The 25,831-nt window shown below is 41.2% G+C and overlaps 1 protein-coding gene and 2 long non-coding RNA genes across 5 annotated transcripts in view; 2 read left to right on the forward strand and 1 right to left on the reverse strand.

Moving 5' to 3' along the window:
- The first annotated feature begins 7,776 nt into the window (after positions 1–7,776).
- LOC146512199 (uncharacterized) lies at positions 7,777–9,967 on the forward strand. Its single transcript, XR_014875685.1, has 2 exons — positions 7,777–8,396; positions 8,542–9,967. It is a non-coding gene; the product is annotated as an uncharacterized LOC146512199 (long non-coding RNA).
- A 1,093-nt stretch (positions 9,968–11,060) lies between these two features.
- Positions 11,061–23,374, reverse strand: gprc5c (G protein-coupled receptor, class C, group 5, member C). Of its 3 annotated transcripts, none has more exons than XM_085170100.1 (5): positions 23,118–23,373; positions 19,386–20,420; positions 16,664–16,764; positions 14,537–14,655; positions 11,061–12,239 (listed from the first exon to the last, which is right to left on the reverse strand). In XM_085170100.1, the coding sequence occupies exons 2-4, from the start codon at positions 20,356–20,358 to the stop codon at positions 14,566–14,568; spliced, it is 1,164 nt and encodes a 387-aa protein (XP_085026226.1). In that variant the 5' UTR covers positions 20,359–20,420; positions 23,118–23,373; the 3' UTR covers positions 11,061–12,239; positions 14,537–14,565. The 3 variants fall into 3 exon arrangements, with proteins under 3 accessions (XP_085026226.1, XP_085026225.1, XP_085026227.1); XM_085170099.1 differs by having other exon boundaries at positions 14,537–14,658; positions 23,118–23,371; XM_085170101.1 differs by lacking the exon at positions 14,537–14,655 and having other exon boundaries at positions 23,118–23,374.
- LOC146512201 (uncharacterized) overlaps positions 12,217–25,831 on the forward strand; it is a 106,345-nt gene continuing 92,730 nt past the window's right edge. Inside the window, exon 1 of the long non-coding RNA XR_014875684.1 lies at positions 12,217–12,928. This is a non-coding gene — a long non-coding RNA (uncharacterized LOC146512201). The remainder of the gene's footprint in view (positions 12,929–25,831) is intronic.

Here is a 25,831-nt window from a genome sequence, read left to right on the forward strand (position 1 = left end):
GTTCTCACATTGTCGAATATTGTCATGTTTTATGCACCACTTTTTAATAAAGGAAGGAAAGACCAAACATGTCGAGCTGAGGGTAAATCATTCCATTACTCTTTAAGTAATCCTTGAAAACAGGTCTCACCCCTGGATGCTCCACAGGTGTTAAGAACTAGCTCTTAACCAGCCCTTAAGTGGTATTTATGCTCTGTCTGAATTGCATGTTGCATGCACCACAACAGTGATTTGATATTCAAGAGCTGCATTTCTGCTTCTAGTCCTTTCCCCCCCCACCAAACAAGAAGGAGACTAAAATGCAAACTCGCGCTATAAATAGAAAGATTTTAAAACTGATTCAATTTTCAAAAATCCACAAAAAATAACAAACAGTTTAAATTAGCAAAAAAATCAAATAAATAAATAAATAAAAATAATCAAGAAATGGGAATGAGAAAACAGACACATTGAAGAAATACACAGAGTAAGGAAGGATGATATAAATATAGTATATAAGTGTATCCATTCAACTTGAGAGCAGGCAGGCAAGGGCTGTATCCCAATTCAGGGTCTGCAGCCTTAAAGGCCGCATTTTAAGGCCGATTACGTCACAGCGTCGCGACGAAGGCTGTCCCAATTCGAAGGCTGCTCGAAATGCGGCCCTCAAATGCGTCCTTCATTTCCCTGAATTTTAAGGACGTGGCGGTGTAGACTTCGTGGCCCAACATATCCCAGAATGCATAGCACGGCGGTGGGTGTGGATAATTTTGCCGAAAAAGAAAAAAAAACGGCGGATGAGGGGCGCCTGAAGAGTAAACTTTAAGTAAGTACTGAATATTATGTCACTTATTTATGTGCAAATGTTTAATAACGAAGAACATTAAAACATTACTGTTGGCCACATGTCGGCAAAGTCATGTGACATTAGTGACGTTTGTACTAACTTGGTTTTAAAGCCTTTACTTTAAAATATACGCCGTTCAATAGCTGAGCTTAATCAGAGAATGATCAAAGCTCATGTAGAAACAAACAAACAAATGAACAAAAGATTTTCTCCTTCATTTCTGTCAAACAAAGCTGTATGAAACGTTTCCAACTGTTAGTATCATGGTTGCTAGGCAACCTGGGCAGCGCAACGGAGGCTAGACCGTCCCATTTCACAAGCCTCGCACTTCCGGCCTTAGCGGTCTTTAAGTACGCGGCCCTTGAGGATCGTTGAGGCTGCGTACTTTAAGGCTGCAGACCCTGAATTGGGATACAGCCAAGGATTAAGGAGGGAAACAGACAAGGACAGGAAGTAAAACAAAGCTAACCAATTACCAAAATAAATCAGGAAGTAGCAAACAAAAGATACAATATATATGTAAAAATAAGAGTAGAAGTGGGTAAAATCTTTGATGTGGGCAGCAGTGAACAGTTATACAATACAAGCATAAACACAAAAAGAAAGATCACGTGCAATAAAATACAACAATGATTTAATAATTTGTGCAGTTATAATATCAAAGTCGACCACAACGCTGATAAAATTCGTGACAGAACAAGCGAACAGGGATCAAACAACACATTTGCGTAGCGCAGAGCAGACCGGATAAAAGTCAAACTAATTAGTTTCAAAAGCCAAAGTAAACAATAATAACCAAGAGCATTATTTTCTGATCCTCTATCCAGCACACGGCTGCATGAAATGTGCTACAGGATGACTGCATGGATGATCTCCCATTGTGCCAAACCACTGAACACTGAACACGTAACACAACATTTGTCTTTGTACTTTAAACGTTAAACTGCTCTTCTGTCATGAACCGAGGTTTGTGCAAGGGCCGGACCCAAAAGTGGACTCAATACACTCACTGAGAATTAGGTACAAGACTTTATTTACAGAAAGAATGGGAACAAGGATAAACAAGAGCAAAGCAGGAGCCGGTGGGAACGGGCACAGCTTATAGGGAAGGCGTCCCGAGAGGCTGCGATCGGGTCCACTGGAGCTCTGCAGCAGAGGGAGAGGTGGTTACTGGCAGGTAAGGGACTAGGTGAGCAGGGAGAATACGTTGGCTTACATGCAGGGCCAGACTGAAGAGTAACTGGAAAGTAACTGGATGATGGTTTCCTTAATGAGAGCTGATGACGGAGGTGGAACGAGAAAGCCAGCGCTGGAGGAAGCAAAGGTGGGATGGTGCAGAGACCTGTACACCAGGAAGCAGAGATACAGACAAAGACAGGGCGAGGGCTAGGGTTGCCAACCGTCCCTTAAAAAACGGAATCGTCCCGTATTTAGAAACAAAAGTACACGTCCCGTATTGAGCTAATAAGGGACGCACTTTGTCCCGTAATACAGTGAGAATCAAAAGTAGTCTATAAGTTTTAATGTAATTAACGCTTTGTTTGAAAACATAATTCCCAGCCCCGCCCCTGCTTTGTGACCAATGAGCTGACAGCACACTTATGACAATTCGAGTATGACAATTCAGATTACCGCTCATCTCATTGGTTGAGGAAAGGTCGCTTGCGGAGACAATACCGGAAGACAACAGATGACCACAACAAAAAGCATGGCCAACAGGGAAACAAACGCCGACACTGCGGTGCAAGTCTCAGACGACAGTACACCTGAAGCTGGGCAAACACTGCGATTTTCAAACTGCACGATTGGCTCGCATGGGTTATAAGTTCGTAGGTCACGATGCAGGTCTCACACTATACCGCCCGATGCTCTGATGCGACCTGAGTCACACTGTGCCTCCATAAAATGAAGGTTATAACAGAAAATCTGTCGCTCGCTCTCCCTCTTTGTCTTTCACTCACACAGACACACACCACCATCAACTTTGCTAAATTACTAATGACAAACATGATCAGGCAGCTGTGATTGAGCAGCGATGTAAATCCAACTATTTTCACGGTTGTTGTGGTCGTGATAATTTGGTGATGCCACATCGAAAAGGCTCGGATGAGCTTTCCAAAGTTCTACAAGTTGTGCCTCCATCGCTTGAGTCCAGATCACACGCTGCACAGCCGTGCTGCTCCGTCTTTTTCACCGACGTTTACGTGTTTGCGCGTGCGCAGTGTGAGCGGCTGCGGTGACACCCTCACGAGCGATTGATGATCGGGAGCTGGTCATGAGGTGTTAATCGCTTCTCGTTACCCCACGTATACTACACGATGCACGATGAAGGCCAAAATCGGGCCGATCACCAAATTGGTCGCACGACTCAAAAATCGGCTCAAAATGGGCCAAAAATCGCACAGTGTGAGCCCAGCATTAGACCAGCAATGTTTGTTCCTCTCAGAGAAAGAAAAAAAGGCTGCAAAAGTGCAGGGAAGAATGGGAAAAGGAAAACACCTGGCTGGAAAAGTGCACGATAACACCTATAAAGCGCACTGCACTGTGTGCCGGCGCACTTTTTCCATAGGCGTGCTTCTAATGGTGGGCACATGAAGAACATGAGGGGCGTGAAAGCTCGGGGAACCCTTAACCACTTTTTGTCTACCAGGCCACGGCAGAACCAGATATGGTAAACACTGGTTTGTTTGTTTTTAAACCCTCTGGTTAAGGTTAAAATGAGCATGTGCAGTGAATATCAGCGCTATGTGGCCAGAAGTGTGATAATATAATTTATTTTGTGTAATAAACAACTGCAAGGATAGATGATTACAACAAATAGATGAGTAATACATAAAAGTAATACATAGATGAATAATGATGATGAGTTATGACGCGTAACCATGGGAACAAGTGGGTTTACAAACGGGAGCAAAAGCTGAAATAATGCCTCTGCTGAAGCCAATTGCACTAAATGCACTAAATGTGCACTGTTACAAGAATATTTTTCTTTCTATTGTTTTCTATTAATTTATATAATTTTAAGTTAAGCAGGACAGAGTTCTTTTAAAGAAAGATTTACTTTTATTATCAAAAGTTAAGCATGACAGGCTTCTGTTTAAGAAAGAGACCTGTTTTATTGTGTTAATGTTGTCATTTTGAGCTAAAAATAAATGGCTAAATGATTTTTGTTTCCCATGTGTTGATATCACAAAGAATACGCATCTACTTAAATCAAATTCAAGTCAAATGGTTAAAAAAAATAATTTCACACACAAAAAAAGAGCTAAAAAATTCACCACACTGGGAAGGGTGAAGACAACTGGGTCGCCCGGCCCTGGCCACGAGGTGTCCCTTATTTATTTCTCAGGGAGTTGGCAACCCTAGCGAGGGCAGACGTGGCCGAGTTACCACAGTAAGTGACTGAACTGGCGATGAGTAGCAGGCAGCGCTGGCTTAAATAGTCCTCCAGTAATTGACAGCAGATGGGGCTCAGCTGTGATGCAGGAGGCGCCGCCCAGGAGAGCCAGGGAACCATCCTGATGACAAAATGCAAAACCCCTGAGCTGCGGATCATGACACAGCTGTTCAGCTGTATATTTAATTTTGTCTCCAAGGGTTCCACCTCAGGTTCTGGGATGGGTTCTCTCCCATTTAGGTTAATCTGTGCTTCTAAACTGGTTCTAGGTATGACTGTGAGTGTATATGTTTATTGATACTAGGGTATCTATGTGAATGTTTGGCTTCTCTACCAAATTAAGCTCTCTAACCTGCTGGAGTATTTAAATAAAAACTGTGTTAGTATTACAGACTGCTGAAATCAATCATAAATACAAACTGCCCCCAATCAGCTGATGGGCTCTCGTCTCATCCCATTTTTTGGATTCAAATTTAAAATGTCCACTTTGGTGGGAGACAAGGTGACTCATCATGCCATCCTTCATTTTCAGTTTTTCTGTGAGACACAGAAAGTGCTTCTGTTATCAAAACGAAGTTCATTTAATTCAAATGAAGAACTCCACGTCCTCCTGTGAGCCTTGCATAAAATGTAAGTTCTGTTTTTAGTAATAACAAGTTGAGGTCAGTGCTTTATCATTTGACTTTTTCCAGAACATGTTCTCCTGTCCTGTCTTATCTGTTCACCAGCTTCGACATTTTGAACAGAATTCCTATTACACCTTCCATCGTATGGATGTGATAACCTCTGGTGAAAACACACGTGTGTTCGGCGGGACCTTTCAGCCTAAAATAGATCCACGGCGCAGCCTTGCATCACAGCCTCAGGACAGTTAGAGGTTATCGGGCCACAGCAGTTGGCTCGGTTATAAATCACAGCCGACAGCATCAAGTGGCCTGAGCTGGTTTAATAAAGACGAGTGAAATATGAGCATGGGGGAAGGTAGTCGAGATCTGTGGGGATACAGTCAGTGGGAAGCAGGAAGAGGATCAAATAAACCAGCGGTCTCCAACCTTTTTTGCGCCACGGACCGGTTTATGCCCGACAATATTTTCATGGACCGGCCTTTAAGGTGTCGCGGATAAATACAACAAAATAAAACTAGTACCGGTACAGAAAGAAAGAAGAAAATTTATTCATAACACACGTGAAAAGACCAAGGAAAGCCGAGTAAACGATAAAAATGATAACCAAATAATGCTGAAAACCGATAAAAACCCTGAAAACTATACATTTCACTCCTGAGCCTCAACTCTCGCGGCCCGGTACCAAACGACTCACGGACCGGTACCGGTCCGAGGCCCGGGGGTTGGGGACCGCTGAAATAAAGCATTTAGCCTCTAATTATGTAAAAGCATTGAAAATGTGGTAAAATGTGCCTTTGAACTGTTGTTTTTATTGTATTAAATATGAAAAACTATTGGGTTTAATAAATGATGATTCTTGGGTCTTGGGTCTATCCAGTCTGACTTTTTTCAGATCAGTGATGTAGGGAAGAGGTTTTACAGTCCAGGTGCTGCTGTTACTAACACCTCGATATCAACACTGTATTATTTCCAGCCTGGGTGAAACTCTGGATGATTTACTCTTATGTACTATCGTTTAAATATCTATTATCTAAATTATGATAATTATGATAATCCCTTTACTTTAGCAGTTTTTGAAAGTAAATTTTATTTCTTTGTTTTCATGACTAACACGATCGAACACCTATGAATCCCCACAGGGGGCATACAGGACGATAGAAGTTTCTTCCAGGAAATCTGAGGGACGAATAACAAAAAATATGAAAAAGAAAACAGAAATACACACAGTTAGTTTTTTCTTTACAGACATCATAACCTCGAGCACCACAGACAGATTCCTCCTACATTGTGGGGACTGAAAGCAAACAAAATTATTCATTTATTTTGAATTTCTTTATATTTCTTCCACCGTGCGACCCTTGCATTTGTAGGCTGTAGGGTTTGTGTATGTATTTCTCTTCACTTTCCTCCTTTCTCTGCCTCTCGTTTGCAAATGTTAACCTGTACCTGTGCACCAAGCTCTCCCTCACACACCACACAATCGTGTTTATTTCATTTAGTGTTTACAGCAGTATGGTTTTCTCTTTTTTCTATGTGTAAGTTCAGTAACGAAAATCTGTATTCACTCATTTGCCTGCTTTCCAGTGTGTTAAGATCTAAATCAATGGCTTGCCAGCCCTCTGCAAGCCAGTCAGTCTCTGCTATGCTCTTTTTTCATTTGTGGCTTTCAGACTCACCAGCCTCCCAAGCCTCATCCTAACCTCCATCTTCATCTTCACCACCACCAACACCTAAACTCTGGGAGATACAGAGATACAGAGATCTGCTCCACTGCTGTGATGCTTCATCTAATTCTCATAACTGCATAGATTTTATTTAAACTCTCTGTCTGAACAAATCATGTTCATGTTCTCCAAATTTTATATATATATATATATATATATATATATATTAGGGGTGCAACGATACACAAAATTCATGGTTCGGTTTGGTTCGATACTTTGGTGTCACGGTTCAATATTTTTTCGATACAAAAAATGTTCATGCCTTTTTAATTTGTAATTTATTAAAATTATAAATATATATTTTAACTCAAAAGTACAGTTTTTAAATTTAATGTTGCTGAAGCAACAAAGGGATAAAATAATAAATCTATCTGATCGAGAAATCAGTCATCTTTGGAAAAGAGAGTTTATTACAGAGAAATGACTCTTTCCAAAATAAAAGCTATGCTATACGCTTCTTCTGGGCTATATTCTCAGCAGCATATTAAACATATCAGGTCCCCATAAGGAGAATCATGTGCTAACGGCTGTCTAAATGACTCGGGTAAAGTTTGTAGTTGTTTTTGTCTGCTTCCACTTGTCTTTGTACTAGGTCGATGTCGGCGTAAATGTGCAGTCATATTCATTTTGTTCCCACTAGTGCTGTCAGCGTTAATCTCGTTAAAATGACATTAACGCCATAACGCGGCAAATCTCTGTTAACGAGTTACCGCGGATCGCCCCGTGCGTGGGGCTGGACGGCGTCAACACGTTAACAAGCTAACTGCGCTAACGCACTAGTTCCCACCAATTGAGCATTACTGTTTTACTTTTGTCCATGACGCGCTTACCTTCAGGGTCATACTTCACATGAAAACCAAGATAATTCCAGACGCCAGATCTGAATGAGGGTGGGGGAGGTTCAGTTTCGGGCAGTGTTGAGGCAGTAGCCATGTTGCAACGAGCTTAGCTTCTGTCTTGCTAGCTTGCGCTGCGCTCAGTGGATCTGCGTTCGACTACTCTGCCTAGGCTGCACTGTCGAGCGCAGATCCACTGAGCGCTCAACACAAAATTTTGTATTGTTCGATACATATGCGTACCGAACCGAAAGCACTGTATCGAACGGTTCAATATCGATACGAGTATTGTTGCACCCCTAATATATATCTATATCTATATCTATATATATCTATATATATCTATATCTATATATATCTATATATATATATATGTGTGTGTGTGTGTGTGTGTGTGTGTAAATATGTTTATCTCTTGTGGGTTTAAGTCAAGTGTCGTATTGATGAAAATGTCAGAGGGAAAAATTAATGTGAGGACAGATCAGCAGGAAATTGGGAGCAGCGTGATCACCCCTGGGTCTGATATGAATCGTATCTAATCAGGAAGTGCACTCACATGCTTCTGTCAGAGGAACACAGCCTTTAAATGGCTGAGGGTTATGGAACCATAGCAGCACTGGTTATGCTTTCCTTTTAATGCAGTAAGTTAAATATACAAATATTTAAGTATGGAAGGAAAATCTCCTAAGAAAATAAACAAAAAAGTTAAAAATGCAAAGCTGTGTCTCGTGGGAAAGTAAATTTGCACAATAACATTAACACTTGAAGCAAAGCGTTTGTTTTGTCAGTTTAACAGCCAGAAACAAAAGCACATGTAGTTTTAATGATAACCATATCTAATCTGTGCTTTCAGAGACGGCGTGTGCAACACAGTCAGCAGGTCTGCCTTTGAAAGGCTCTGAGGTGTATCAGGAGAGCTGGCATGTGGCACCTAAATAGCTGAGATGACTCACATATGCTGGACCGTACTGAGTAAACAGACACCATGTGAGGCTGTTTGACATTGTCAACATCACACTGTTTTAGATTTCTGTGAACTCTCTCTGCACCTCCCTGAATCCTTCCAGATTTAATATTTAGAGGCTACTGGCTGATTGAAATATGTCACTCTGCTTTGTTTTTTTCTAAACAGAGAGTCATCTGATGTTTGTGGAATATAACTGAAACCAGAACCAATCATGTCTCTCCTTTGATGACCTTGATGAGTTCAGACTCCTCTGATGAAGCCAGCCGTCTGATGCTGGATCAATCAATCGGTTGATGAACATGACTGAATTATGTCTCTCATGTAACATCCACACAGCATGATAACAACTACATTCTCATGTTACCGGACAGCCAGTGGCTGCACTTTTATTCAAACAGATATGTTATTTGTATTGTTGCGATAGAAAAAAGTCAAACTTCAAGTAGAGTACATGTCCAACTGGCCATTTTATTCCTCTTTTTTCTTAGAAACTGTGTGTACATGTGAGCAATTCATGTAATTAACATTACAAGATCATTTTATTTGCTGTACATTAGAAACTATCTGTGCTAGCAGACTGTAATCCCACATAGTAAAGGCAGTAAAGTCCACTTTCTCTTGCTTAAACTCGGTTAGACACGCTTTCATGTTTAATTGTGTTTCTGTGTCAATATTTAAACTGAATTTGCATAAGCTGTTGTAAACTGAAGACTTCCTTCACACTAAAGCGACTGTAGTTACAGATTTCACCAGTTTGTTGACATCCATTGTAATTAGGACTGTCAAATCAAACTCTTCAGGCTTGATGCTAAAATGTACAGAGCTTGCAGCAAAAAGGAAGAAAACATACTCATTAAGATGCCATCACTCTAACAAGTCAGTGCTAATGCTCCATACTCATATGACCCCCTATTCTGTGAATATATTGTAGATAGTTCTGGCACATCGTTCACATGATTAAATCTCACTGTTATTGTTACTGAACTTTGACCGTTGCATCAATGTAGCAGTTCTTCACACTCGTGGAATGTGGTGACTTTCATAGAAAGACATGCAAAGATGACAAAATGACAATAAAATGTAGAAACTTTAAATCAAAAATCTATCCATCAATTTTCTGGCTTGTATCTGCATTTCATCCAGGTGAACACCAAGGTGATCTCAGGCCATCCGAGAGATCTCCAGTAGATCCTATCCTGGTGACTTTTCCTACCAGGACATGCCTGGAACACCTCACCTAGGAGAAGTTCAGGAAGCATCCTGGTCAAATGGAAAAATGATCTCAGCTGGCTTCTTTTGATATTAAGGAGTAGTGGATCTACTCTGATCCCTCCCAAATGACTAAACTGACCCTATAGCAGGGGTGGGCAATCTCAGTCCACGAGGGCCGGTGTCCCTGCAGGTTTTAGATCTCACCTTGGGTCAACACACCTGAATCACATGATTAGTTCGTTACCAGGCCTCTGGAGAACTTCAGGACATGTTGAGGAGCTAATTTAGCCATTTAAATCAGCTGTGTTGGTTTGAGGACACATCTAAAACCTGCAGGGACACCGGCCCCCATGGACTGAGATTGCCCACCCCTGCCCTATAGCTAAGGGAGAGCCACCCTTCAGAGGAAGCTCATTTGTGCCATTCGTATCCATGATCTCATTCTTTTTGTCACTACCTACAGCTCATGTAGGTGGTCTTTAACTTACAATATAAAGTTCCTCGAGGTAACGGTTGCTGTAATTTGACACGAAGTAAATAAAATCGTACTGAATTAAACATGGGTTGCTTTTACGCTCAGCCTTCTCTTCACCACCATAGATCAGTGCCACATCCACATCCAGGGATTAAAAATATTAGTGAAAAATAAAGGTGGTGTATTAGTAAAACAGTTAAACTTGCAATGAGTCAAATTATTTCTCATATATGCTAATGTTATAATGCGGCTTCAACTTGGCTCGTTTATTCAACCACACATTTTCTTGGTTAATGTTCCAAAGGAGTTCCTGATCCTGCACAATAATTCCTCCACATCACATGCTGGTCAAGGTGGTTAGTGTTAGGATGGTTTTGAGTTTATTATATTATTTATCATTTCTAGTCTTTGGTTTCTTTGTTAGAGTTCTGTCTTATAGTTTATGTCTCTGTGTAATCCTTAGTTGCTGTCTCCCCTGCCTGCTCTGTGTCTGTAAGTTCAGTCTGTGTTATGTTTCCTGTTTTACTTTGAAAGTCCGCGTCTCATGTAAATGCGTCTGGTTTTGCTTCCTTTGTCTCGTTAGGCCTGATTTGCCCAGCTGTGTTTCCCTCCTGTTGCCCATTCCTTGATTGCTCCCTGTATGTATTTAAGCCCTGTGTTTCAGTTTGTCGGTGTTGCGATCTACCCTCGTTTTGCTGTGTGTTCTGTCTGCATAAGCTTAGTTTGCATTCCTAGTTTTGTTACTCTTTTGAGTTCACGTTTCGTTTCCGTGAGTCTGCATTTTGGGTCCACCATTCCTGCCTGCACACAGCCGTCACATGACAGTTAGTGAGAGAAAACATACGCGTTAAGATGATAAATCATTGAAGATTATTCACTTGTTAATGCGAGCTGCAAAAGCAACCAAAAAAAGCAGCTGGACTCTCAGCTCAAGCTCGAGCTTTTGTGAAAGGGATACGGGAACACCCATCAAAACAACAGGCACTACAGATTTCAGTGGAGTAGAGTTCACTTTATGGTATATGACATTTATAGGACGACTACTGTACAACAAAGAATGCATACGACTATTAGTAAAGGTAACTAAAAGCTAAAATGTGAAAGACATAATGGCAGATTCTGGTCATTAACACCCACATATTTAAATAACGTCCCCTTTCTGGTGGCAGTACCAAGTTTGCTCATACAATAGCAGTTCTTATAGTTACATTTACAACTTTCAACTCTATGATAAACTTTCTTCAAGAATAAAAAAAAAAAAAAGAAAAAAAATATATATTTAAAAAAAAAAAAATTTTTTTTCAGTTTTTGCTTAAATGAAATTGAATTTTTTTTTTTTAAATTTTATCCAAAAAATACTGACAGAAAAGTTGATTTTTCAGAAATGAAAAAAGTCTTCTATGAGGAAATATACTGATTAATAATAAGCTAGCAAAGCTGGCTAACCACAGGCAGGTCTCTTCAGTGTAACATGTATTGAACATAATTAAATGGCACAGCAGTGCTTTAGACAGTATTACATATTTACATTTATCCAGTACATTCGTGCATCATGACTCACTGAGAGCATTGTACATTTAAATTAATTCAAAAACTTCATTTCATGTGTTAACTTTGTGGTTATCAACAATAATCACAACCCGGGCTCAAAAACACGACTTCAATAATTACATTTAACTGTGCAAAATACCCTAAAGTGAATGCAATCTAACTTTAATGCGTAAATTGAAAATAATGTTGAGTCAAAGACACTTGAAACATTTCCCAGTTTTTGTGGCGTCAGTAACGTGACTTTCATCTGTGTTTGGGTCCAGCAGAGAGCTCGCGCTCCCCTGTCAGAAAAAGCCGACCGCTGCACAAGTTTTTGTTCTGCAGCAAAGCCGCAGCTTTGTTCCGTGCTTTGACTTTCAAATGAAGCTCTTGACTGTCTGATACCCAGGGGAACATAATAAATCAGTCAATGGGAGGTTTATCTGCTCCTCAGTGGGATGACCTCCCATTCATCTCCATGTACTGGGGATGAAGGTTCCTCTTAGGACCAGCTTAGGGAACCACAAACAATAGAAAACAAAAGGTCAGCAAGTATAAACGAGAAAATGTGAACCGAAGTTACTCTGATGGGGTCTGGCGAGCTGTGGCACGTTCACCACTGGGATGTCCTCTGCAGACCATGCCCCTGCAAAAATAAGAAAGAAATTATTTGTTGTTTGGTGTTATATACCCTCTGAAGGATTAAAAAGCGTTCAGCTTGCTCACTAATGGAGGATATCGTCAGCATGAGTTACATGATCACAGGCAGCCACTCCCTAGTTTCCCTTTTGCACCCTTTGTGGGTTTATTACTGTTTTGTTTGATTATTCTTTTATTCTTTTACATAATGTAAGAGTATTAGTCAGTGAAACCGACAACCGTGTCCTTTTGTATTGACATTTGCACACCTCCTATATTGCTCCGCCACCATCAATGAAACCGAGCTCGTCCTAAAGCTAATAAAAATTGAACAACAGCTACATTTATGTCTCAAAGTTTCACAGGACTGTTTTGTGTTTACCTTTGCTTTTAATAATAATAATGGATTGGATTTATATAGCGCTTTTCAAGGCACCCAAAGCGCTTTACAATGCCACTATTCATTCACTCTCGCATTCACACACTGGTGGAGGCAGCTACAGGTGTAGCCACAACTGCCTGGGGCAGACTGACAGAAGCGAGGCTGCCATATCGCGCCATCGGCCCTTCTGGCCAACACCAGTAGGTGGTAGGTGAAGTGTCTTGCCCAAGGACACAATGACCAGGACAGAGAGCCTGGGGATCAAACCGGCGACCTTCCGGTTACAGATACGCTTCCCAACCCCCTGAGCCACGGTCACCCCCAAGTTTCTCACACACACACACACACACACACACACACACACACACACACACACACACACACACACACACACACACACACACACACACACACACACACACACACACACACACACACACACACACACACACACTGTCTTGTAGGGTTTCTTTATCTATCCCATTTGTTGTAAAATAACTGTCTTAATAATAATAATAATACATTTTATTTATAGGCACCTTTAAGACCCTCAAGGTCACCTTACAATAACACAAGGAAAATAGTAGCAATAAAATATAATACACATTGCAAAATAAAATTTAGACATAAGGTAACCCCCCCCCAAACCCCCCCCCAAACCCCCCCCCCACAACAACAAACAAATAAACAAAGGAAAAAAAACCCACAAGCATAAAAGTATAGAAGCTGAGCAAGATAAAAAGGGACTAAGACATTACTCTCATAACAAGAGCTTTTTTATGTTTCACTACATTAAGAGTTATTACTTCTATAAAAACGATCACTTTTTATAGCCGCGCTGACAAAACTGCATCTTATCTGTTTTGCATTTATTGAATCTGTTTCGTTCTTTCGTTTGTCGTCACACTTTGTAAAGAACAGAAACTTATTCAAGTTACATTTTTAGGGTTACTTGCAAATAACAAACAGCATCTTTAATATCCTACAAAATGTGGCATTGCATGATGTGGATCATTAACCATTATTGATTATTTTAGTTTTGGGCATGTGAGGATGGACGATCACCTACTGTCGGCTAAAAGAACCTACGGATACAAACTAACCTGAACCTGACTGGATGTTGAAAAACTAAAAGAAGTATTTATAGAAACCTAAAAATAACAAACTGACTGGGAACCAGTTTCACGTGCTCATGTTTTACTTAAAACATGAGCACGTGCGTGTCTGTTTTTCTTTGCAAATCTAAAAACCAAAACTAACCAGCAACTCTTCTAATGACACGCTCACAGTCCCACCTGCATGTAGATATCATGACTTCCTGCAAAGAAATCCTGAGCACTCCTGAAAAAAATGCATATTTTAGCATCTTAAGTCAATCTCTACATTAACTAATGCAATTATATTAAATAAAGGTGACAACCAAAAGTCTAATTTTGCATTTTTGTAGCCCATAAACAGAAACATTAGCTGCCTTCCTCCATGAATGAGAGAGCTGCACACATTTCAGAGACACCTTTAAAGCCTTTAGGCAAGAATTGCACTTTTTTTAAAGATAAACGACAAACAGTGAAAATCAGTCCCCCAAATCAAGCACAACCTTTCTCATCAACATTTTTTTCTTTGATTATTTCCCAGAGGAATGACACAAGAAGTACAGAGTGCGCTCAGTCCAGGAGCATATGCACAGAAGAGGCAGACACAAGGCCTATAGAGAGTGAACGGCGCAAGATAAGAAAAAAAAAAATCCAGACAAAGAAGTGATTCATGGTCAACCTGTAGAAGAAGTTGCTATGGATACAGCAGGACCTGAGAGGTCGGAAATGAGCAGAGGCCACGAAGAGAAAAGCATCTGGAGTCAAGCAGGTGATAAAGAGGAGAACTGCAGAGTGACGAAGGAGGCGAGTCAGCTGCTTTCCACCTACACTTGTGTGTGCGTGTTCCCGGTCTCCTTTTATGTTGACGGTGTGCTGCTCCCGCTGTTGGCCGCAGAGCCGATGGAAGCTCTGGGAATGAAGATGTCAAAGGACGGGTCCGGTAGCTGCTGCTGCGTGAAGTCACAACAAGGCCGTGACAAAAACATCCAAGAATAGCGACGAAGTGTGTTCACAACTGCCTGCTTGAGTTCAAATGACTTCATAAAGCTTTCACATGAAACATAACCGTCATGCCTTTGGTGGTTCACTGCATTTACAAACAAACGGGTCATTTTTAAAAAAAAACTTTTCACAGAAATCGCAGCAGGTACCGGACATTTGAAAAAGTATGACAGCTGACTTTATTTTGCTTGCAAAGGAAGTGGCACAGAAAGCAAAAATGTACTAAAACCTTTCAGTATCTGATTTCTGCATGTACAACTGTCGCATTAACTGATTAGATAGCTGCCAGGATTTTGAGTTAACTGTTTTCCACTAAATAAACCCTGACTGCACTGATACTACACTCAAAATGCATTTGAATGGTGACCTTGTATACAAAGACATTAAGGGACTCACTTTCCAGCACTTACTCAGATACCACTGACATAAACACTGTATAAAAAAAGCTTCTGTCACAGATTTTACTTCATAATTTGTATAAAAAGTGGACATTCGGTTTAATTTGCAGCAGGGTGATTCTCTTTTATGGAAAAAAAAAGTTACATTGCATAACTTCGGTCATCGTGGATGTGTGACAATCATGGTGACAATATCGGATCAAGTGAATAACGCCCTGATATCCCGGTGTTGGTGTTAGTTGTGGAACATGGGGGGAAAAAAAAGATGCTTCTGTTTATATAAAAGGCTCCTCTGGAACAAATGGTCAGCATGTCAAGTGTTTTCTTTATTAGTTCATGGAGTATAATAAATATTTCATCAAGTTAGATTTGCTGTTAGCCAAATTGAAACTGGTCATGTTAGAAAGTTTTTAACAGTTAACTTCTTTGCTAATGCTAACTGCTCAGCCAATGTGATTGGTCAGCTGCAACGTTGATCCTGGACCAAAACTGTTATGATGACATAGGAACAGCACCAGCGTGGGGAAATCTGATTGTGCCCAGGCAAACAGGCCGATCCACGACCATCTAGTAACCAAAGGTAGTTCGGGAAAAATGAGCATTCCCTGAGATTGTTGTGATTGGTTGCTGGGGACTGAGAGCAGAAAATGATTGCCTAGAAAAACTACAGGCAACAAAATCAGTCTCTGGTGCAACAGATTTCATCCACTGACAGCCAGAAACCTCCAACTACTGCCAACCAGCCGGCGAATAAACATTTCACTAGCAACCAGAGGTTACATCACATGCAATATGGTGGACAACGTTAGCTCGTTCAGTTGCTTTAATCTGTGACCTCATTGCACCATTTTTAAAGGGTTTGTGATATTAGTAATTTCAGGCCTCACAAGCTGACTGGATGTTTATTTTGTGTCCTTATTACTACAGTTTAGTTTAAGCTGGGTCTAAATTATTACTGATCAGTTGGGTAAGTCTCTCATTTATATACAGACTGTGGTCAGAAGTTGAAAATCTTCCCATGTGACCTCTGCGCTTTTGCTTTTCTAAGAAGAACAAGTGCTCTTTAGTCACAAGGTTGGCTCAACCCTAAAGCGTACCTGGTGTTGTGGTTTTTACAGACACTACCGGTGCGCATAATTTACAAAATAAATGCCATTTTGAGTCTAGTGATTATATAATGCACTTTTTTCTATAACCCGAGGAAACGCCTCCAGCTGGATGTTTAACCCCCGGCATCTGTGACATTAGAATTAAAGCTGTGATTGAGGCCACACGTGCTCCTGACAACTTTTAAATGTCCACCTGTTTTATTCATTCTCCCATTTTCCTTTGCCTGCTGTTAATTAAAATGCAAATATGGACTAAAGTACCTTGGAAGTGATGGTTGCTGGTGTTGTGTGTATCTGGTGTTGATGAGGTTTTCACGCTCTGTAACAGGTTACTGTCACCACTTATTTCCATAAAAATTTGCCTAGTGCAGGAAACAGGTATGTGTGCGAGTGGAGTGGCCATATTCAAATGTGTTTTTCTGTGAATGTATCACTTTTATACTCACATTTCCAACTCCTTTGCTGATGAGAGCCAGCTCAGTGGGCTGGTACACCGAGTTACGCATCTGACCGGTGTAGCCGCTGTATGGAGACACGGGCTTGGAATCTGTGATGAACAGAGAGATAAGAAAATAAATCTTTTAATCGCCCAACAATCAGTGTGTGATATCTGCAATAATCCCCTTCATCTTCATTTTACAACCTGCCAGCCCTCCATCTTTTACAAAGCGCCCTGCAGAGATGGCACTATATAACTAACCCTGTGTTAAACAGTTGCCACACCTTTGTCGCCGTGGAGACGGCGCAAACAGATAGCTGATGATTCTAGTGGGAGTGATACTGCATTCATAGATGCAGTCAGACACTTATTAACAAGAATGATTCAGATGGTAAATGTTTAGGTGGGGAGTGATGAGTTTCAGTTAATGGCAGTTTAGTCATACTGTAGGACTTAATGTAAGTTAATGATTAAAGTCAAATGTGCTCAAAGCTAATTCTGAGACCTTTTATGACACACTGTGCTAATCAGGAAAAATGTAAGAGGCAGAACCTCCTCTGCATTCTTACACATATTTTCCTTACAATAGAATAGCACAAAGCCAAAGCTACTCTTTCTACATCACAACTACCTAATAATACAAAAAAAATCCCTTACATCTTATAAGCAGAGACACATCACCTTCCTTGCTACAATAACCATCTTCCATCTGTGATAACTATCAGACTTACTGCTCTGATCCTTCGGACTGAGCTCAGATCAGCAGATCAGATTCTGTGGTGTCATCATGTGGACAGAAAACAACCTTTTCAGGACATTTTGCTGCATATTTTGCTTGTTCTCGTGTTTTCGATGGCTAGAAAACATTCATTCATCAGCGCAAGGTCATCGTGAGAGGCAGAGTTTGTCATAACACTAAAGCGAACCTCATAAGGATGGCTATTGTCTGAAAATGTGTCAGGGTGAATGCACCGAAGAGCTCAGACACCGTTCGGTTTGCAGACAAATAGCTGACCGGGGAAATGTTTGCCTTTAGGAAACAAACCGAGCGTAGCTGCTCTGAAGAACTTTTATTTCACGGTCATATTGTATATGGCTGCTGCAGGAAAATCAGGAATATTTGATTTGGTTTTATTGCTGCTATGTAAATGTTATTGCATCATATTCAAGGAAATAAAAGACGGAGCTGAACTACCACCAGAAACATCAGCTCCACTTTGCTTTGATGAAACAAATAACACCGAATACCTCGAGGCAACACAACATTTCTTCTTGGAAATTACAAGGACAAAATCACCCCAGCTTGTAGTCTTTATCTCTTTCACAAAGGACAGAAGATGAATCGATGAATTCATGTATGAGTTTTTCTGGTTTGCCTTAAACTGGCCTTGATGTGAGAGCCACAGGTTTACCCAATCATAGCTTAGAAGTTCCAAAACATGACTTTTAAACTTTAGACTATAAGTTTCAGAATTGTAAGTTTGTAAAAATGTGACATTGAGTCATTCATGAATTCATCTATTCAGTAAAAAATCACCAAAACATCCATGAAAAATTCTGTAACCTGTATTTTAAACAGTCTTAAGCACTTGGAGAACTGTTGGTTTTGACATTTATGTACTCATTTTTTATACTCTTATAATCCCCCTTGTCAAAATCGTGCTCAGTCTTGTGTTCCTCATCTATTTTTAGGTCTTTTGACTGGTTGTCATTTTGACCACTGTAACCAGCTTTGGGTCTATTTGTCCTGGGACCCTTTTAAATGATGCTTTAGCGTCCTATCTGAAGGTCTATTTTGAAGCCATAAAGACTCATGATGATGTTACAATCCCTTTATAACAGTTGAAAAAACTAGGGATGCACCGATACCGATACTGGTATCGGGTATCGGGGCCGATACTGTAAAATGTGTGTGTACTCATACTCGTAAAAGTTAACCGATACCATGAACCGATACCAACTTATTTCATTAATCAGAGGGTGGCTTGTCAGTTCTGTTGTAGTTTTTTAGATTGGCCACTAGGGGGACATCCCACACTAAACAGGTACAGGGTTAGGCGAGTGAGACTGGCGGCTCCAGAAAAAGAGAAACTGGAGGCTGCTGTAGCTAGGCTAAACAAAATGTCAGCAGTGTGGAACAGCCAACTTTAACTCAGGTTTTGGAAAAGCGATGAAAAATGTCAAGAGAAAATCCACGGGCTGTTAAAATAACAGAGGCTCTGACTCATTTTATCGCTCTGGATGACCAGCCAATGCCGGTTGTGGAAAACATAGGATTGCACCGTCTTCTCAGCATACTCGAGCTGTGATATGAAATATAATAAATAAACAGAAGTGTTTATTTATTATTCTGAAAGCTCGGGACAGTGCCAATAGTTCAGTGATATTTTGTTAAATTACAATGTGGAGACTCTGCAATAATTTAACAGAAGTGCTTATTTTTCACTTGAAATTTTTTTGTGGTCATTTTTATTAAGATTTTATTTTTTATCGGCAGAGAATAAAATAAAACCTGTCTTCCAATTCATTGCATTTGTGTGTGTGTGTGGTAGAAGTATCGGTTTTTGTACTCTGTATCGGCAAGTACTCAGATCCAAGTATCGGTATCGTATTGGTTTGAAAAAACTGGTATCGTTGCATCGCTAGAAAAAACCCTTCAAAGTTAAGCGTACTTGTGAAGTTGCTTGTTTGAAGGTTTTCTACAGCAACTCCAAGGCTAAGCTACATACCTTGGTTGGACTCGTCCATGGAGAAAGCCTTATTTTCCACATACACATTCTGGGAGGATTGTCCCTTCAGGATCGTCTCGTATCCGACTCCTTGGTTTTGGTAAAGATTGTCTGTGAAGTCTTGCTGACTCTCATCGTCACTGTTCAGACAGCAGACGTCAGGAATGGTGTACATGATAATGAAGACCCAGGCGTTTGCTACCAAAGCGATGGCTAAGGTTGGGTCATCCCACGTTGGACCCCCGGTTTTCCCATTCCCATACACGTACATGACGATCCACACCACCCAAATACCCACTGAAAAGAGGCTTGTCACAAAGATGCAAGCGCCTTCCTTCTTCCACTGTGCGTGTTTGCCCATCATGATGGTCAGACTCGCCACCACCACAGCCAGGATCAGCACCATCACGTAGATGAGCGCCATGACAAAGTCCTCGTTAGCAATGTCACACGGCACGGCTATATCTTTGCTAGTTTGAGCTGTGGTGTTGGAAGGCACAATTGTAATTATCAGCCATTCTGTGTTGATGATCACCTCCACCAGCCACAGCCCCAACGCCCCGAGACACAAGACCCAAACTCGAGGCCCGCTGTTTCGTCTGGCCAGGATGTTCAGCCTCACACACTGCATCAGCTGGGAGGCGAAGCAGCCGCTGAACAGCACCCCAAAGAGGAACCTCCGTGAAGCACATGTGGAGAAGTTCTTTCCCACGATGAAGGCAAAGGTTAGGCAGAAGAGACCAGCAGTGCTGATCAGGAAGAAGGCGTGAAGAGCCACCGAGCTCTTGCGGTTGTAGTCTTTATGGAAGGGCAGGCTGGCCAGCAGCGAGATGAAGAGCACGAAGGAGAAGACGATGCCGGCTGCCGCTAAGGCCTCCAGCACGATGCCCCACACAGCTTCAGTGCTACACAGATTGTAATAAATGGATTCCACGTTTGGGCCGCAGCCCCGAGGAGTCATGTTGCTGGCCATGGAGCCTGGGAGTTGCTCTGGGACTCTAGCAGCACCTGTTCAGATGGACAAACAGGGAATGTCTGGGAGAGACACGATAGGGACAGATTTGAACAAAGAGCTAAACCACGTCACCAAAGCTACATTAAGATACAGTTGACTACACCCAGCTGAGCAAATATCACACTTGCATGAGTCAACAGACAGAACGTCGTCATGTTATCCAGGAAAACGTTCTATAAAAAGGCGCTTTGCTTTTATTTAGAGCTTCAGAGAATCAGGGATCTGCAGTCACACTCCAAAAATGTGGGAGGAATGTCACTGCTGGGCTTTTTCCCAACTCTAATGTTAATGATTAACACATCTGTCAACAGACATTGTTTCTGCACATTTACACAACAGTGAGGAAAAAGTGCGTTGAACCTGAGGCTCACCTGCTAAAACTTTGGTTAAATCAAATCCAAAGGTTTGTTTTTTAGTGTTTTCTGCTGAATTACATAAAATCTGAGCATCTGTTTTGTGAATAAACATCTCTGCAATCCTGGTTTTGTCTTTCTGCCTCGTCTGGCTGTTTCTTTTCGTCCCTATCAGATCCAATTACACCAAACTGAGGACAGTCTCTGAGTCAAATCGATAGACGCGGCGTGCAGACATTCAGTCTTTCTGACCTTCTGTTACTCAATCAGGAAGACGGATCTTTCTGGAACAAATAGGCCAATATATTCTTTTTCTACATGTCCTCCACTCTGTCACTCTTCAAACAGACAGAATTAACTAATACATTTATTCCCAGTTTCAGGGTGTGACCACTGATCAAACAACGTTCTTAGACCGTTCATTTTAATATTTGTTGAGTTGTTTTTTGTAACTGTTGCCAGGGGGAAATATTATAAGCATATTTAATCACATCTCCAATTTCAATACTTTGCTTTTCTAAACTTTTTAGGCCTTTTTTGAGGCTTTTTGTGCCAAACTTTAGAGAATGTCAAATGATGTGTTGCCAGAATCGGCCTGGCAAAGACTCCAACACAGTCTGATGGCTATTTTTGGAAAATGTGAAGAGGGGGGCATACATTTTGGGATTTTACCTTTATTTTCATAAATGTGACATCTTTTTCATACTACAGCAATAAAGTAAAAACAATCAAATAACAAAGAAGTTCCTGTTTTTTGACTATATACTAAACAAATATCTATTTTTTTCTATTTTTCTGTGAATTAGAAAAATCGTCCAACTTTATACTAACAGGCCATTCTGGACAATGAGCTACCAGACTTTTTGTAATTCTGGACATTAACTGCTTTAATTTTAAGAATTTAAGTCATGCTGACAGGTTTCTTTCATTTCTTTCAGCAGCATTTCTTCATCATGTGGACAAACTGAGACGTACTGTTGACATTGCACTTATTTTTCTTATAGAGACTTAGAGCTTTTTATTGTCATTGTGCAGTTTCTTGCACAGCAAAGTTGGGTAGCTGAACCACAAAGGTGCTAAAGTAAGAAGAAGAGAAACCAATATACAACGAAGGTGGAAAATAAATAAATAATTAAATAAATAGAATAAAATAAAAAAACAGTGTATATGTATACATATGTGAGATATCCCTGGGTTTAAATGTGAAGTTAAGTTCCTTCACACTCACAGAAAGGGGATTTTCACCCGTTCGACCCACTTAGGATCAAAGTGGGGTGTAAGCGGCCTACATCCCTGAATTAATACAAGACATTGAATCTGATTGTTGCAATAACTGGAAATGTAACCACAGAAATGTAATCTGTAAGGTGGATTTTCAAGAGTCAAAGGGTTCTTCAGTTTTTTTCTAACTTATGATATATGTTTAGCTACTTTACCACAAACTTGCACAGGTAAAACCTACTTTGTGCCCCGCCAGATGTTTTTTTTTTTTTTGCCAGGCAAGACTCAATCAGGCTTCTACACTTTGACCAGCACAGACAAAACATACACTCCAGGTCACAATCTAGCATCCAAACTCATCCTCCTCTACTCCTTTAAACTCTTATATGGCCTTTTTAATGAAGTCGACTAATCCTGTTCACTCAGCTTTAAAAAACGTGTATATGAAGAAAGAAGCGACTTATAACAGTAAGAATAACTCAGTGAGTCAAAATTAAGAGGTGACACTAAAATGGGACGACAAGTTTAGCATTACTATGACTACAAGCCATAGACACACAATACTGCGACTGAAGGTAATACATATTGCATCCTGCACAGGTATAGTACACTTTAATCTATTTGCTGTGGTCCTGTCCTCAGGTCTTGTCCTCAGGTCTAGGTGTAACTCTGTCGTGTATTTCTCGTACTGATATCTAACCTTATCGTGAGAACATGGGATCACAGGAGTGGGTTTTTCATCAGGAAAATGAAGAGTATGCTGCAATTCGGGATGAACTTTACTTAAATCTGATTTTCTACATTATGCAATTGAATCTTTCTTATATTCTCTACCCTCCTATCAGCTGTACAATAATCAAACACAACAATGTATAACTTAAGTACTTGAAAGTACGAGCTAGCGTGTCTAACTGTTGAAACACAGCTATTTAAACTCTATTTTAATAGAATTGTTTTCAGTGAATAACTTTTCTTTAGTTGTTAATTTAGTGGCACAAACGGTCTTCCATAAATGATCCCCTGCTCTCTCTGTCTAAATACACAGAAAATATAGAAATCAATCTGAAGCAAAGCTCGGAAACAGGCAGTAAAGCTTCAGTGAGCGTGAATAAAGGCTGTGATGGCTGTGAGGAGTTTCACTACCTGGCTGTTCTCGGCAGATTTCTGCTGGGCGCGGCTCGTCGGTTTTCACCTGCTGCGAACGCACCGCTGTAGTTGGGCACAAATTACTCAGAGAAGAAGCAAACTGCGGCACAGCTGATCCGACCGCTCCCAAGTTTAGGAATCCTTTCACGAGCTTTTCCTCTCGGTGTGACTACAGTCATCCCCTCTCCACCTCTCCCCTCTTCGTCTCTCCGAGCGCGCACGGAGACGCACACGCGCGCACTGCTGTTCATCACTTCAAAGGACACCACAGCGACCTACCCTCACTTCCGGGAGACTTATAACCCACGAATGATTTTCTTAAAGCGTTTATGGCCCGGCAGTATCAAATCTTCTAGGATATTATCATGTTACACAGCCCGGAGCACAAATATCCGTAAAACCAGGTCACAAACAGTCTTTAAAATATTGTTTAATATTAATGAATCACATCCTAACACACTGAATGTTATTGACTCCTATCTGTTGTAGCGTCAAGGCTGCAGCTGCGCTGTAAATAAAATAAAATAAACATTTTAAAAACTTTAAAAAACGGCAGAAGTCGGGCCTCGGTGTTAGAAATGCGTGCAGATTAGTGCAGGGCACACTGGGCATGTGCAGCAGCAGCTCCAGGCGAAAAAGAGAGTAAATACTGTTTTGTATAAATAACTCATATGAAAAGAAATCTAGACTTTTGATAGAAGTCATTTAACAAGTTTTTAACAACAAAATACACCTAAAATAAAAGTCTTTTCTCACTTGTGGCCCCTTCACAGTAATGACCATGTTTTTCTCCAGTGAAAGGCCACTCAGTTCTGTATGAGTGCCTCACACCTTAAATGACACCGTTTCTATTAGTTTCCTCTGAAAGGCTTCCACACAGAAGCTGTGAGCTCAGCCAATTTCAGCGTCAGCCTTCACTCGTGGGAACAGTTTCTGTTTTATTGCTTTATGGTGGTAGCTTCCGGGACACTGCCACACTTTCCTCACTGAAAGCGTCCCTGTAAGGGTCACGCAGAGGCTCAGTATTGGCCATTTTATGTGGCTCTGCTCACAACCAGCTCTTAAGTCACTCTTCCACTGATAATAAACAGACATTTTGAGTGAACAGCTGGGCCACCTGAACGTGTGTGTAGAGACATCTAGTGGCGGACTCGAAGAATTCAGCAGCAGGTGAAGGACGCCAACACCTGCAAGTGTTTATTTCTCCTTTGCAGAAAATCTGAAAGCAGTCCTGTGAACAAAATAAGGTTTTTGTGTTTTTTCATGGGAAAAATTTACTTCTAATCAATTGATTAACAGTTCATTATCAAGTGTTAGCACCTCTGTAGAGGTTTTGGCAGTTTGTTGGTCTGAAGCATTCAGGTGTGTGTTAACACATCGGCACAATCTTCCCAGGAGTGGACATCCCAGCAAATTCACCCGAAGGTTATACTCTGCAATGCTTCAAAAAGATAAGATGCTGTATACAATATGAGTATAATACAATGATGCCAGAAAGAGTATTGCACTTAGTGTTATTGCTATTGCACATGTGGGTTTGTGTGTGTTTGATCAGCTGTAAAAGTCTTTGTTGTGGAGTCTGACAGCAGTGGGGAGGAAAGACCTTTGAAATCTCTCCGTCCCACACCGTGGGTGCCGCAGCCACTGAAGGAGCTGCTCAGTGCTGTCAGAGTCTCCTGCATGGGGTGGGAGATGTTGTCCAACAGGGATGACAGCTTAGCCGCCGTTCTCCTGTCACTCACCACCTCCACTGGGTCCAGAGGACATCCTAGAACAGAGCTGGCCCTTCGGATCAGCCTGTTCAGTCTCTTCCTGTCCCTGGCAGAGTGGTTGCCATCCCAGCAGACCCAACACCATAAAAGATGGCTGAGGCCACCTCAGAGTCATAGAAGGTCTTCAGGAGTGGGCCCTTCACTCCAAAAGACCTGAGTCTCCGCAGCAGGTACAGCCTGCTCTGCCCTTTCCTGTAGAGGGCGTCTGAGTCCAGTCCAGTTTATTGTTCAGATGAACACCAAGGTACCTGTAGCTGTCCACAGCCTCGACGTCCATACCTTGGATGCTCAGTGGTTGCAGTGGAGGATGTTTGTGCCTGTGGAAGTCTACCACCAGCTCCTTGATTTTATTAGTGTTGATCTGGAGGTAGTTCTGCTGGCACCAGTCCACAAAACCTTGTGTCAGTTCTCTGTACTCCTTGTCGTCCCCATCAATGATGAGGACGACTATTGCAGAGTCGTCAGAGAACTTCTGCTGGAAGCACTGGGTGGAGTTGTGGGAGAAGTCTGCAGTGTAGATGGTGAAGAGGAACGGAACCAGAACCATTCCCTGTGGGGCGACCCTGTCCGACACGCAGCCCGGAGTTCTCACAATCTGTGGTTGGTCAGTGAGGTAGTCCAGAATCCATGTAGTGAGGTGGTGGTCCACTCCAGAGTTCTCCAGCTTGTCCTTCAGGACTGTGGGAAGAATGGTGTTAAAAACCCAGGAGCTCCATCTCTGCAGCCTGTAAAGTTCACAGCAGCACATTTATTTCTTTTCTTCATTATTCATTCGTCATTTTTAATTTTTAGTTTCTTGACCATCAAATGAAAATAAAAAACAGTAAATCCAGGTAAAGTTAATAAATAAAAGTAAATCAGAATTCAATAAAGACGAAGCACGATTTCATATTAAATGGTGGATGTGATAAGCTGACAGTTTGCCCAAATTTTGACAAT

The sequence above is a fragment of the Neolamprologus multifasciatus genome, chromosome 8 (genome assembly GCF_963576455.1).
Source record: "Neolamprologus multifasciatus chromosome 8, fNeoMul1.2, whole genome shotgun sequence".
NCBI classification, from domain to species: domain Eukaryota; kingdom Metazoa; phylum Chordata; class Actinopteri; order Cichliformes; family Cichlidae; genus Neolamprologus; species Neolamprologus multifasciatus.